The sequence below is a fragment of the Rhinolophus hipposideros genome (assembly GCF_964194185.1).
Source record: "Rhinolophus hipposideros genome assembly, chromosome: 8".
Taxonomy (NCBI): domain Eukaryota; kingdom Metazoa; phylum Chordata; class Mammalia; order Chiroptera; family Rhinolophidae; genus Rhinolophus; species Rhinolophus hipposideros.
The window spans coordinates 59,177,635-59,192,151 of record NC_138054.1 but is presented as its reverse complement, the minus strand read 5'-3'; the positions used below and the strand labels follow the sequence as shown (position 1 = coordinate 59,192,151).

At 34.5% G+C, this 14,517-nt stretch overlaps 1 protein-coding gene across 7 annotated transcripts in view; it reads right to left on the bottom strand.

Moving 5' to 3' along the window:
- Positions 1-204: 204 nt before the first annotated feature.
- Positions 205-14,517, bottom strand: part of EPS15 (epidermal growth factor receptor pathway substrate 15) — a 103,928-nt gene continuing 89,615 nt past the window's right edge. For 5 of the 7 annotated variants that reach the window (XM_081057043.1, XM_081057046.1, XM_081057047.1 and 2 more), the window contains 4 exons: positions 8,443-8,519; positions 6,937-7,099; positions 4,577-4,746; positions 205-2,345 (listed from right to left, as the gene is read on the bottom strand). In XM_081057043.1, the coding sequence (XP_080913169.1) occupies positions 2,199-2,345; positions 4,577-4,746; positions 6,937-7,099; positions 8,443-8,519 (557 nt within the window). In that variant the 3' untranslated portion in view covers positions 205-2,198. The remainder of the gene's footprint in view (positions 2,346-4,576; positions 4,747-6,936; positions 7,100-8,442; positions 8,520-14,517) is intronic. The other 2 variants (XM_081057044.1, XM_081057045.1) reach the window with 1 other exon arrangement.

Here is a 14,517-nt window from a genome sequence, read left to right as displayed (position 1 = left end):
TCTATAAAGAGAAACCGGAACAAGTATGTAGAAGATTGTTAAAACTTTGAAGTAGTGTCACTTGGTTCTCAGGAATACTTAGCTATTCTTTTCCAGCATAGGCTCTGGAGCCAGAGTCAACAGCATAAAATGTAATCACAAACCACTCTAAGACATTCATCCTACACAAGTGAGCATGGAGATAAAGATATATATTTATATTTATATAATATATACATACTTTAATATTATATTGGTCCACTGAGTATACATTTAACAAAAGATAAGAATCTATGTAATCCAGTTAAACATACATAAGATTAGGGTACACTTATTACATCAAAAGTTGGTGTTTATAAGTTACAGATATTTAATACTTTCCAGAGTGTTTTTTAATTAAAAAAAAATATTTTAAAAGCATTTCAAACATCTGTTCATTTTCCCAGTGCAAAAGAAGGTTGTTCAAGTCAACTTACCTTTTTCCTGAAGTGTAAGGGGAAGGAAAAAAAAACCCAAAACCATTGCCTATCACAACTCCCAACTCTACCTTCTCAATCATCTTTTGCAGTATATCCTTAGTCATTGGATAAGTTTATCAAATTTAAAGCCTTGTGATTATGATTCAGCCCTTGCTTCATATGTATGACTTTTATGCTGAAAGGTTTTAATTTATAAAAGTAGAAAAAAGTTAGCAGTGCAAGAAAGTGGTTTAAGTTTTTTTTAATTTGCAGCAGTCCAATGTGTGTGGAGAGAAAGAAAAAGCACCATTTCAAGATGAAATGAACTGGGTATTCTGGAATTTATTCATAGGCTAGGCAGTAGGTTACTTGGATTCACACAGATCAGTACCACTTTGACTTGGTGATCACAGAGACTTTTAATTAGTTTTTAGGTGTATTTTTCTTTATCGTGGTAAATAGGTATTCAGTACATTACCTAAGTCATTAACTGATATTAAAAAAATTTAAGATTACAATTTACAGCCTACTTCACAGTCTATTTCAAATTCAGCTGTCTGCTAGGTCAGTTTTACAGGAGACAGGCTTTTAATACACGAAGAGCTTTGATAATTTGGCAGGTCTCTTCTGTCCAAATTAAAAAAAGATTTTCTTTTTGCTAGCCTGCCAACTTCATAGGCAAAAAAACATGAAGAGAATAAACTATTTTAAGCCACAAAGATGGACAAAGAACAATAATATGATTTAATATGTCATTTTTTTCATTTGAATTCAGTGGAAATTTTTACATTTCAAGTAATTGAGCCTTCATTAAAGAAAACAAAAGTATATATACAAAAATTAAAGTACCTTCCAGTTCTTACTTTCTAAAGTTTCTTCTGCAAAAGTACAAAAATAAACCTACCATGAACTGAAGAGGACAGTGCCATAGCAATGGCAGAAGGCTGCCATGTTAAGATTTTTTGCTTACCTTACCTTATGTTGTTTGAGTATACTGTAGGTGATAAATTTTCTCCACGTCTAGCACTTAAAAATTATGAAGAGGAATCTGTTTATCCAAAATTCTTTAAGACCAGAAAAAAATTTTTTAAAAATGTATTTCACACAGGGGCTTTAGCATTTTTATTTAGGAAAAGATTGAGTCTGTAATGGTTAAATCTAAAGCATCCCTTTTTCAACAGTGGAGTCAATTTATGCAAAATATTTTTCCTTGTCTATAGAAAACGAATTAAACAGTATTTTGATTATATGGAAATATAAACATGCACTTTAAACTAGCCAATCTGCACTATCACAAAAGAAATAGGATGTTCTTTCCCTTCTCCTCCCTCATCCATTCAAATCAGAGGAGAATACGGCAAACTTTACGAACCCCATGGGCTTTTATCAGAGTAACTATAGAACAAGGGTAGCACAGGGGTAAAGCTACTTCTCTATATTCCAGAAGGCAGAAGCTTGGGTGCTTTAGCTTTACAAGTAAAAGTAGTACAGGCAGGCAAAAGCTCACAGTAAATGCACACCAGGGGCCCAGGTGAAGTTGTCTGGCTGGGTTACTGCTTTTATGGTGGGGCGGGGCGGAGGGATGGGGGACAAATCTGAAACGGAGTTTAGAAAAACCAAAACAAAAACCTTTGTCACATTTACAGGAATCTCAAACCTTTTGTATTCCCATGCTCATAGGTAGTTTTGATACACATTGTAAATAGGTTCAGTATTCAGGCAGAAGAGTACTGTACGGTTGACAAAGGACAGGAGAATTCTTCATGCTTCTGAAATCTCTGATTTGCTGAGTGCAATAGCCAGTTCTAAGTCTTCTTGTTCTTGCTGACTGAGTCTGGCAAGCCTCTGCTCTTCCTCTCTCTCACTTTCCCTCTTGGCCCATTCAATCATATCTTCTTCAGAGGGATACTGCCATTTAAAAGACAGATGAATGAATGAATAAACTGATTAATGAGTAAAACAAATAAAAATAAAAGGAAAAATAGATTTTACAAAGGACATTAACTACTTGTTTCATCTGAAGGACTCTGGGAATAGTTATATTTGTTACTCATTAAATTTTTTTTCCTGAAAACACATTTAGTGTTACCAGTTATTAAATGTGTTTTTAAAAAATTAATGCAGTTTACAGAAAGAAAGTCTATAAAACTAAACATTAAAACATCATTTTAAAAAAGTATAAATGCTTAAGGTGAACTAGTAGATTTAAAAACGAAAGAGTAGCCTTTTTATCTAATGCAAAACATCTACTACTTCAACTTCATCTTCACATGATAAATCATTTTCAGCTGAATCTCACTGGTGATTCCCTACCTTATTCTAACGCTTCAGGCACAGAAGAACCATAAAACAAGAAAAATATGCTGATTTTGCTATATATAAAATAAGAGTACTACGTATAGTAAACAAGGTGTGGACCAAATCATTTTTAAAAATTAATTATAGAGATTTTAGCAGGCACTGAGAACTTTTTGACCCAGTCTAAATAAAACCTTAATAATAGTAATTAGGTCAGGGAAATATTTTTATCCACCCCAAACAGCAATCTTGGTTGATGCTAAATAAAAAAATTTACTTGGTTTCAAGTCCTGTCATAATAGAGGAATATCATAATAGGACAAAATGAAAGAAATTGTCAGGCATTTAAAAAATGACAGCTTTTTTCCTAGGGAATTAGAGGGCCTTTTAAACTTTTAACCCTTAACAAATCTTTCATAATGAAAAAAGACATTTTTATGTGAGCTGCTTTATATTATACTATACTGAGAATATGAAATAAAGAAAATGCCTCATTGTTCAAGATTCATTCCAAACAGGTTGTGACTTGCTGAAATAATATTTAAGATAGTAAATGCCACAAATTGCCACATTATTTTATATTAAAAGGATTACAATCTCCCAAGAAGAGCAATTTTGGATTTTCTCCTTAAAACAACTCAAATCCCATCTAACAAAAGTTAAGTCAGTATAATTCTGACACTCCATTTTCCAATAATCAAGATATTGATTCTTACTCTGCTACTACACATTCAGAAGAAACCACTGGAACTTAAGAGTACAGATTCAAAAACTGGGTAGCTCAGATAATTCTGACTCAGTTGTATGTAACTAGCAATGGCTGTATGGATAAAGGACTGGTTGAGTGATCTAATTCTACACTGAGGGAGACATTAGGCAGACACTAGATCTATTTCCAGAATCATCTCAAGGGCGTAAGGTGCTAAGTAGAGGAAAATTCCTTTGTTATAGAATAGGCGGTGATAATGAAGGTCATTTTGCCTGAAAAAAAAAAATCTGGGAAAATGAAACTTTGTTAGCTATACTAAGAATTTTTTTTAAAGCCTTATTGTTACTGGAATATATGTCACTGCTTTATGTCCCTCCAGAGCGATGCCTCCGTAGTTGATCATCCCATTTCTGTGATCTTACATAGGCCCTGCCTATGACATTATCACAGCATCCTTCCTTTGTTTTTACTGGTCTTCCTTTTTAATCAGCTCTGGTTAAACGAAGAGTAAATATGGAAGGCTAATGAAGGAGAGCCCTCCAAAAAATTAAAGATTGTTTAACTCTTGGCAATTGGATTGATTTCATAAAATTGACATTTACTTTTTAAAAATGCTACTATATAAAACCAGAGTTTTACTTTCTATTCAAAGAATCCCTGGCCCTATCCTGTCATATAATAGTTGCTGACTGGTTTCCAGAAATTATCAAAGCTTTATACATAAACACACATACACAGTTACAAATGCACAAGCTCATTATTGGTGTTATTCATCCAGTGGGCAGACAGAAAATGACTCTCTAGTGGCCCATCATCCACACTAACTTGCGAAATAGTAACTGTAAGGTTTCATTTATATTGCATACCAAGACAAAGAGAAGGGTTTACAAAACAACTGGTATATATCACCATAACTAAGACTACTAAAATCATTTGTGCAATGGAATAATTTTAGAACCATTAGAACAGAAACAAACAGATTTTGGTTGGGGGAAGGATAAAGATCACTTTTAATATGTTGGTAAATTTAGTTGGAATGATGTAAATTTGGCAGATTCCAAAGTAATCTTTAAAACTCTTCAAACTGCAAATGGAAAGATTTTCCCCCAAACAGCCCATTCACAGTACTTACAGCACTGAAGTTAGCAAAATTGCTTGGGTCAGCCTCTTTTTTGGTAGTGGCAGTAGCAGTAGAAGTGAATGGATCTTTTTCTTTGGGGCTATCATTGCCTGGGAAAGGCTGAAATGGATCATTCAGTTTAAAGGGATCGGAAGAATCCAATTTGTTGATGGGTCTTTTCCCTGGATCAAAATCATTACAATTAACTCAACCAGCAAATATGGCAAACACAGACACACAAGTACATGAACATAGGGCACATTAAAGAGCTGCACATGGGGAATAAGGGTGGATGCTCAAAACACATTCTTAATATGGTTGTAAGAGGCCACACCAAGTCTGTCCTCAAATTTTTCACACATAACCTCTCAAATACATTCCAGTTCTGTGTAGCTAAGTGAAAAAAACAGCATAAATGAAGGGCATGGGCCAGGAATCCTATTTTTGCCCAGAGAGTAAACCTTTTCTTCTCCAAAGAAGCATGTTCCCAAGAAAACAGAGAGGAAAGGATATAACAGGAGAATGACAAATAATAAAGACAGAAATGGTCTCCGCTATTATAACCTCAGCCTGATACAGTTATCCACTGATGGCAGTAAGGACAAATGACCTTTGAAAACTGCTAATATTCTTCCTATTTTTCTCTGGATCTATATACAACACCTGAGAACATGAAATTAAAAATTACTGTGGCAAATCCCACCCACTTTTTGCCAACTACAATATATCAAACTGAAGAATAAAGAACATTTTGAAGTCCAGGGCCTAAATCTCTGTGGTTGCTGATAAACTAATCTTTGACCAAACAACATCACACTTTTGCTCATTAATTCATTATCATTTTCAAACAAGTTCTCAAATTTTAAAGTCTTATACTTATTACTTCTTGAAGAAAAATAAGAATAGGTGTCTTCAAATATGTATTTTTCCTAAAATGTACTAAGCTGGTAATAGCAATCATAACAACAAATTCTTCCCATCACTTTAACAGCTTACAAAAGATGAGCATATTTCCTATCTCAGTGGATCCTTTCAACAATCCTGTGAAGGCAGGCAAAATAAGAATTACTGCCACCATCTAATAGCTCAGACAGCTGAGGCTCAGAAATTACACACTCAAGATCACAAAGCCAGTCAAAGTATACCCAGAATTAGAACCCAAACCTTTGAGCTCCCAGTCTAGTGCTCTAACAAATCATCCTTCTTTCCTTGATCTTTCTATAGTGATATGTACTCACTTTGCTGAAGATTCTTAGATTTAGTTAAAGCACTAGTATATTATTTCACTTAGGACTTAAAAAATAACTTCACTATTGGCATCATACAGGTGTAAAAATTAAATAAGCAAATCAACTCTTATTTGTTTAACATATTTCAACAACCTTATCCCCTAGCAATATATGACACAGGCTAATTTTCCTTAAAAGACAGATATCACTTGTTTACCTGATTTTCAACAGATAATTGAGTATTAACAATTGTATATGCATGCAATTTCTTTAAGTCAAAGAAGAAAAAATAACATGGCCAAGAAATACCATTGGGAGGTTATTATGAAAAGGCAAGAGTAGTAATCCATAACTACTATGGCTGAAAATTTACTGAGGAATGATATATGATTAAAAGAACACTGAACCAGAGGGGTCTTCTCACATAGTAATAGCCTAGAACCACTACAGCTACTCAGGGGATTACCTTTTTAGCCACTTCATTAAAAACAAAACAAAATTTATAAAAGCTTTCCTTTGATACGTGCTAAAAATAAAATAAAATAAAAATTTAAACAAAAAAAATTAAGAATTTGTTCCTGGACCAATTTTTTTTTTTTTTTAGAAAATCACTTTTATAAAATAAAGGAATCTCTTATTAAGTGAGGTAAAATATTTTTCTTTAAGAAAAATAATATTTTCTTTTAAATCACTATATTGATAAAATTTGGATACCCAAAGGCCGTATATTCTCACACTGAAGCATTTAAGGAAGACTTCACATTTGGCAAGAAAAGAATGGGACTTCAAATTAATCTTCTCTTATAGAAAGTACAGGAAACTTGTTCAAATGGTAATCAATGAGCTTCTAGAAAGCAAGAGACTTCGTCGATACTTTCCTGTTTCCAGTTACTACCTCTCTAAAATGATTTAAAAAGAAATTTGCTCTTGCCAGTAAAGTAGTTCACAAGAGTTACACATGTAGGCCTCTTAGGCTCATTTCTGTAATTCCGTATTGGGGTCAGAAGAGATGACAGCAGCAGGCTCCTGCCACATTTTTTGACTTGTTTCGTTTAAGGCCCTTTAGTAAGTCCATAATTAAGGTGTACACATACTTTAAGAAAAAGCACCCAGTTGATTTAGGAAAGGTACCAACTCTCATACCAGGTGGTGCTGGGCAGGGTCTTGTTGGAGTTCCGATCTTTGGTGGCAGTGCTGGGGGTACATCTTCACTTTTGACTGATGCTTCCTCAAGCACATTTTTTGTAATGACCACATTGCTGACAGAGCTTGATGTGGCTGAACTAAAAGGATCTTCATTGTTGACCTTTGTTTGAAAAGAAATATTTATATGTGGTTATATATATTATACCAATCAAACTATACATGGTCATATAGCATTGGGAGGAATGGTCTGCAGTACTATGCAGCTTTATTTATTTCAATTCTGAGAGCACTGACATTTTAACCTTCACATTCAGGGCCAAAAGGTAGAAATTTTTTTTCAATTGTTCTATATGAGTAGTGATTATAACATCACTACTTAATAAGAGCAACAGATCATACTAAAATAAGCCAACTCTGGATCAAAGGTTTGTCAAGCTTCAGGCAATACAAAACCACCTGAGGCCATTTTAAAGGGACTATGTATCTTCCCTCAAATGAATATCTGATCCAAACGATAAAGAAAAAACGACTCCACACTTCCCAATGCACTTAAATATAGGAAAGATTTAATACTAATGCTAAAGAAAATGGCGTCTTGAAAAACATTAAAGACAACTTGAAGTCAGTTTTTTAAAGCGAACCGATCCCATGGAACAATAAGTCTTAATGTGGATCTGAAGACCCCGCCTTTCTAATACGTGGAGTAATGAAAGATTCACTTTTCTATAATGAATCAGACACTACAATTTTAGATCTATTTAGGCCAATGTTTCTCTACAGTAGCATTACTGACATTTTGGGCTGGCAATAATTCTGTGTTGTGGGGGCTGGACAGTGATTTGTAGGGTGTTTAACAGCATCCCTGATCTCTAGCAACTAAATATGAAAAGTCCCCCTCCCCAACTGTGAAAACCAAGAATTTCTCTAGAACATTACCAAATGTTTCCTACTGGGGGGAGGGAGGATGAAGGGAAATAATACCCATTTGAGAGCCAATGACATAGACAATTTGACATATACTCTAATTTTACTCTTTTGGCATGAATCAATTCTAGAAGTACACTGGGAAATAGGTAGTGGACATACTGTGCTGGATTACGTGTATTAATTATCTTATTACTAACCATAACAGCCTCAGAACAAATAAATCAATTGACCAATGCAGAGAGGATGGAATGAATAACCAGATTTTACAGCCATTGACACAGTCAACAGGCGAAAAATGTAGTTCAATTGGAAGAACTAAAAACTAAAAGACAGAAGACTCTTAAAAATGAAGTTGTTAAGCAAACTTGTCAGTAGAAAATTGTTTTAATTACCTGTACCATCACCTATATCTTTATGTATAAAAATATGCCTCCTTACCTCCTTTAATTAAATCTTATCTTTCATTTCTATCTTAATCAAGTTGCAATGTCTATGAGAGGGTTATAGTCCTGAAAGGATTGCTGCTTTGGTAGAAACATGGTATATTTTACCTTCCTACTAATCACTGTGGATTACCTTTGACAATGTGCTGAAGTCAGCAAATCCACCTTCAAATGATTCATTTCCAAAAACAGAAGCAAAGGGGTCTGTGGCTAAAATGAAGAAAGAAAATCAATGTAATAAGACAGAAAGACATCAAATTTTATGTCCTCTTTTGGTTGGTAACATTTCAGGCTGATGAAAAATACCAAATCCCAAATATAAGTTCCTGAATTTCTGACTTAAGTCTACAAAGACAGTGAGCACACTGATATCAACTAATGAACATTTTAAGGTCAAAAACAGGTAAACTAACTTTAGGTAAAGCGTTTAGGCTTTGGAATACATGTCAAATAATATAGCTCCCATGCATGTAAACTATTTCTAATGAAGACATCAAGAAGTAAAAAAAAAAAACTAGACTCCATTAATTTCACATTTCACCTTCAAGTCACCTTCAACGGGTCATCCTTCAAGACCCATTTTTTAAAAAATTAAACTTAATGGGGTGACAATTGTTAGTAAAGTTACATAGGTCTCAAGTGTACAATTCTGTAATACATCATCTATATATCACACTGTGTGCTCACCACCCAGAGTCAGTTCTCCTCCATCACCATATAGTTGACCCCCTTTACCCTCTTCTACTATTACTCCCTGACCCCTTAGACTCTGGTAACCATTAAACTGCTGTCTGTGTCTATGAGTTTTTGTTTCTTTGTTTGTTTGTCTTGTTCCTTTGAGGCTTTCAGTTTTATATCCCACATATGAGTGAAATCATATGGTTCTCAACTTTTTCTGTCTGACTTATTTTGCTTAGCATAATATTCTCAAGATCCATCCATATTGTCGCAAATGGCAGTATTTCATCTTTTCCTATGGCAGAGATATTCCATTGTGTATATATACCATAATGGTATATATACACAATGGTATATATATACACAAAGGCATATATTCCATTGTGTATATATACCACATCCTCTTTATCCAATCATCTATCGAAGGACACTGGTTAACTCCATGTCTTAGCCACCATACATAATGCTGCAATGAACATTGGAGTGCATACATCTTTACAGATAAATGTTTTCAGATTTTTTGGGTAGATACCCAGGAGAGGGATTGCTGAAGACCCATTTTAAATGCTACCTCATCCACAAAGCTTGGAATAACCTAGGTATGTCTAATTTCCACAGCATGAAGTGATTTCTTCCTTCTTTGTTGCACGGAGTGCATTCTAGTTTGTGATATGATTATCTATGACTGCTATATCACCCTTACTAGATTGTAAGGTCCTCAAAAACAGTGAATAAGGCTTATCCAATGAAAAATTAATGGTTCAAAACCATTTCTTAACCATGTATCAAATCCAACAAAATAAGAAGCTACAGTTCCTACCCCTGGAAAGCTCAGCCTAGTGACAGACATGTAAACAAATCATAATAAAACAATTTTAAAAGAACTATTAGAGAGGTATGAAAAACCTGCAGTAGGAGTCACTAACTGTCTGGGAGAATCAGGAAAGTATCAAAGAAGCCATTACATTTGAACTAGGTCTTTTAAATAAGGAATGGAATTTGCAAAACAGATGAAGGTGGAAGAAAGAAAAGCTATTCCAGGCAGAGGTCACAGTATTTGCAAAAGCAATTATTTAACCACTGTTCCACAGGCATGAGAAATTATCTGTTCCAACACTACGCGGACTAACATTTGCAGCTGGAATGAACTGATCTACTTTGAAAGGCTTCACCTGTTCAGCCATCAGGGCTACCCAGAGAGTAAAAGAATGTCTATAGGAATTGCTGCTTGATATAGAAAAGCAGAAAGAAACAAAGGAGGGGAAAGAGGATTGAAAAAGAGAGAGTAAGACAGAGCAAGCAGCAAGGCACAGAAAAATCCTCCTTGTCCTTCCTCAACTCTTCATCTTTACATCAAATCATGCAAAAAAATGTCTGGCACCAGCACTAATCTCATTTATAATGAAGCGGAAAAAGAACATACAAGTCAAAATAAAGTATATGTAGAAACTGTGTGAGCTGAATTTGCTTTCTTTAGTTTTCTTTCTTAGTCTGCAATGTGTCTATCCACCAGTAGGAAATGCTAAAAAGATCCCAACATAAGGCAAAATGTTAAAAATATTTAATGTGCTTCTATCTCTGTCTTAGCTATTATATTTTAGAGGTAGGAGTGGAGTAATTTGTCATTTAATTTTTAAAAACAAAAATTTACCTTTATGGTTTTATTTTGAAAGCTTACAATTCTCCTGTTCTGTGGATTAAACTTTTTGCTGGTTAAACACTAAATTTCCTGGTGAAAAAGGATAGGGACACAGGGGTGTGAGTAAGAAGGGCAAATGTCTTGTGTTTGTAACCTTGGGTATGTAATGCCACCTCTCTGAGTCTTGGTGATTTCCAGATGTTGAGATTTTATGAACAAGTAAACTACCTAAGTAAATACGTTAAGAACCTACATACAATATATACGTAAGTTGGGGGAAAACAGATTTGCCAATTTGACCATAAGAACTAAAAAAAAACGTAATAGTTGACAATAAACAACTTACTATTTAAAAAATAAAAATCTTTCATTTCACAAACAAAAGGACTTCAAAAACTAAAAAGAAAACAATCTTAGACTAAAAAGAATCATTTCCAGGAAGAGAGTTGGCACACAGACCTGGTTCCCCTCCCCTCCCCTCTTCTTTTCTATTCTCTTTCTCTCTCTCCACTGTCCCTATTTCACTTGGAACTAACAGAGTATATTACAAGTAACATTAGTCTGCATTTAGAAACCATTAAACTAAAAAGTAGTACTAGTAATAATTACAATAACAGCAACAATAATAGCAGCTACCATTGACTAGGATAGGAACCACGATAAATACTTTAACATATATGACTTCATTTAATCTGCCCAACAAATCCATGAGGTATAATTATTAACCTTATTTTACAGTTTAGGAAACTGAAACTAAGAAAACCCAAGGAACTGACCGACGATTTTATCTGAATAAGCTCAGGCAGTTGTACTCAAGTGCCCATTCCTAATCATGACAACCCCTCTCTGAACTGTTTATGTTTCTATTCAATTCACAGTCTGATGACAATGTAGCAGATTTGAGACAAATCATTTATTCATTTCTCCAGAAGTCAATTGGTAAGGTCCAATTGACTCTGCTATGTCCCAGAGCTCTGGGGTAGGAGCGTAAGGACACAATGTAGGATGACTCCCAGGTCTCTGCTTGGGCAACTGAGTAGATGGTAATAGTACTATTAACAGAGATAGGATATCCAGATGTTTAGTACTGTTTTATATTTCATAGGGTGTACAACTTTACTTTCAGACATATACCTAGGACACATTTAAGTGCAAGACCATCAAATATACATACATGTAATATAAATAATATATATTAAATAGTAATATATAATATAAATAATAGTAAACATTATACACACACACACATTTGGAGCACAGAGCTAATGACTTAGCTTTGTGGTTAACAATATGATCAAATGTTAAGAAAGACGATTCTGGAAGTCACATAGATAATGGCTTGGCATACAAAGAAACTGTAAGCAATTTAATATCATAGTCCACGTAAAACATGCTGAGAGCCTAAACCAAGCTAAGCATAAGGAGGAACAGCCCACTTAGGGGTTAAAACAATAGGACTTGGCAATTTATTGGAGGGGAGGAATGATAGAGAAGTCTAGGATGATCGCTGAGAGCCAACAATAGTGTCATTAGTATAAAAAGTAGAATGTAGGAGGAGGTCAAGATTTGTGGGTTTGTTTTTTGTTGTTATTGTTGTTTATACTACACCTTGAAGAAGAAAACAATTGGGAAAGATGATATTACAATTTTAAGAATTGTTGAGCTTGACACCTAAGGGGAAATATCCAGCAGGTAACAACGATACTGGAGGCTCAGGAGAAAGTTCAGAACCAGAGGACTAAACCTGGGAGCTACCAGGAAACAGGATGTAGCTGAAGGCACAGAACTGACACCACCATCAAAGGAAGTGTGTATTGTGAGAGGAGCAGAAGCACCAGGCTAAATACAGAACTGAAAAATAGCCTCTACTCTTCAGTTCTTTCTCCAGGACACTGAGGTTATTCTTTTGCTCCTGTTTTGAACAAAAGAAGACATCTGCCCCAGATTCCCCCTGGGAGCAAGGAACAGAAACCAACACAGTATAGGGCAATAGGAAAATCTTTCAGAACATGAGATCAGCAGTTCTGAAAGTGTGGACCAGGAACCCCAGAGATCCCCAAGACCCCTTTAGATCAAAGCTATTTCCAGAATATGAAGATGTTATTTATCGTTCTCATTGTGTTGATATTTGCAACAGTGTTATAAAACCAATGGTGGGTAAAACTACTGGTGGGAATCAAGGCAGCAACACCAAACTACTGGTGGTTGCCACTGCGTTCTTCACCATCACAAACTTGCAGGGGGAAAACAAAATCCAGCTGCACTTAAGAATTTCTGTCCATGATGAATCAATAAAAATTATTAGTTTTAATAAAAAATTAATCGCCCTTAAGTACACATCTTTTAAAAATTCTGAATGACAAAATGAGAAATACACATAAGCACTCCTGCTGAGTGAGTACCAAAGTATGACGGTTATCTGGAAGAAAAGCATTTGCATGATGGTCTGAGAAACAAGTTGAACTAGCTGCTTTTTTTCATGGAACACCATTTTTATGGGAAATAACTGACAGATAAACAATGGTTATTAAGATTTTGATATTTGGTGACATTTCCTCCAAAATAAACAAAGTGAGTCTGTCACTTTAAGGAAAACAACTGACAGTACTTGTTGCAGCTGATAAAAATTCAAGCTTTCAAATAAAAATTAGAATATTGGAAGTTATATCTGCCTCATAAACTGAACATTATACCAATTATTAAAGTCTCTATTGAGATGGATGGTGATGTTAATAAATGTGCTTTTAAAAATATTTATAAAGAAATGGGTCAACATTTGGAAGATAGGCACAAGTCAGTGAACCAGTATTTTCCAAATGATCAATGTATGTTACAAAAATCATATATGGGTAAAAGATTCATTCAACATGCAAGACAGATCAATGTATTTTAACATAACAGAGTATGAAAAGTTCATTGACATAGTTTTACACCCACATTGCAACTAACTTTGAAGAAACTAAAATTTGTTGAATTCTGGTATAGTATCGAAGAAGAATATCCACAATTATCTGGAAACGTTATTAAAATACTCCTCCCTTTTCCAACTACATAGCTGAGTGGGCCAGATTTTTTTCATTTCAGATGTCAAGCAAATCAACATGGTGCTGCAGACTGAATGCAGAAGTAGACATGAGGATCTAGCTGTCTTCTGTTAAGCCAGACATTTAAAGAGCTTTACAAAAAAAATATAAACAATGCTGCTCTTCTCACAATTTTTTTTTTTTTGGTTTGGAGTTTTCTTTTAAAAAAAAGTTATTTATGTTCACATGTAATAGGTTTATTATTGTTTTTAAATGAATCTTAAAATTAAAAATTTTTCAGTTTTAATTTTGAATATGGTAAACACTGTCAGATATGACTGATATACACAAAAGCTCTTCAAGGGCCCTTATTAACTTTTAAAAGTGTAAAGGGGTCCTGAGACCAAAAAGTTGCTGTACCTGATGATCTCCAAAGTCACTGCTTTTGGTTGCTTCAAATCACCCGCTTCTTTCCTAATTATTATTATTATTATTATTTTTGTTGGAATAAGAGGCCAGTAAGGTGAAATATAGAATTATCTCCCTCAACCCCAAAGAGTCCTTTCATGGAAAAAACCCACATGGTATCTCAATTGATGCAGGAAAAGCATTTGACAAAATTCAACATCCTTTCACAATAAAAACACTGAACAAACTAGGAAAAGAAGGAAACTACTTTAAAATAATAAAGGTCATAAATGAAAAGCCAACACAAAAATCACAATCAGTGGTGAGGGACTGAAAGCTTTTTCTCTAAAATCAGGATACCCACTCTTCAAAACAAGGATGCCCACTTTTACCACTTTTATTCAACACACAAGTCCTAGCCAGAGCAATTAGGCAAGGAAAAAAAAAATTATCTTTGTTT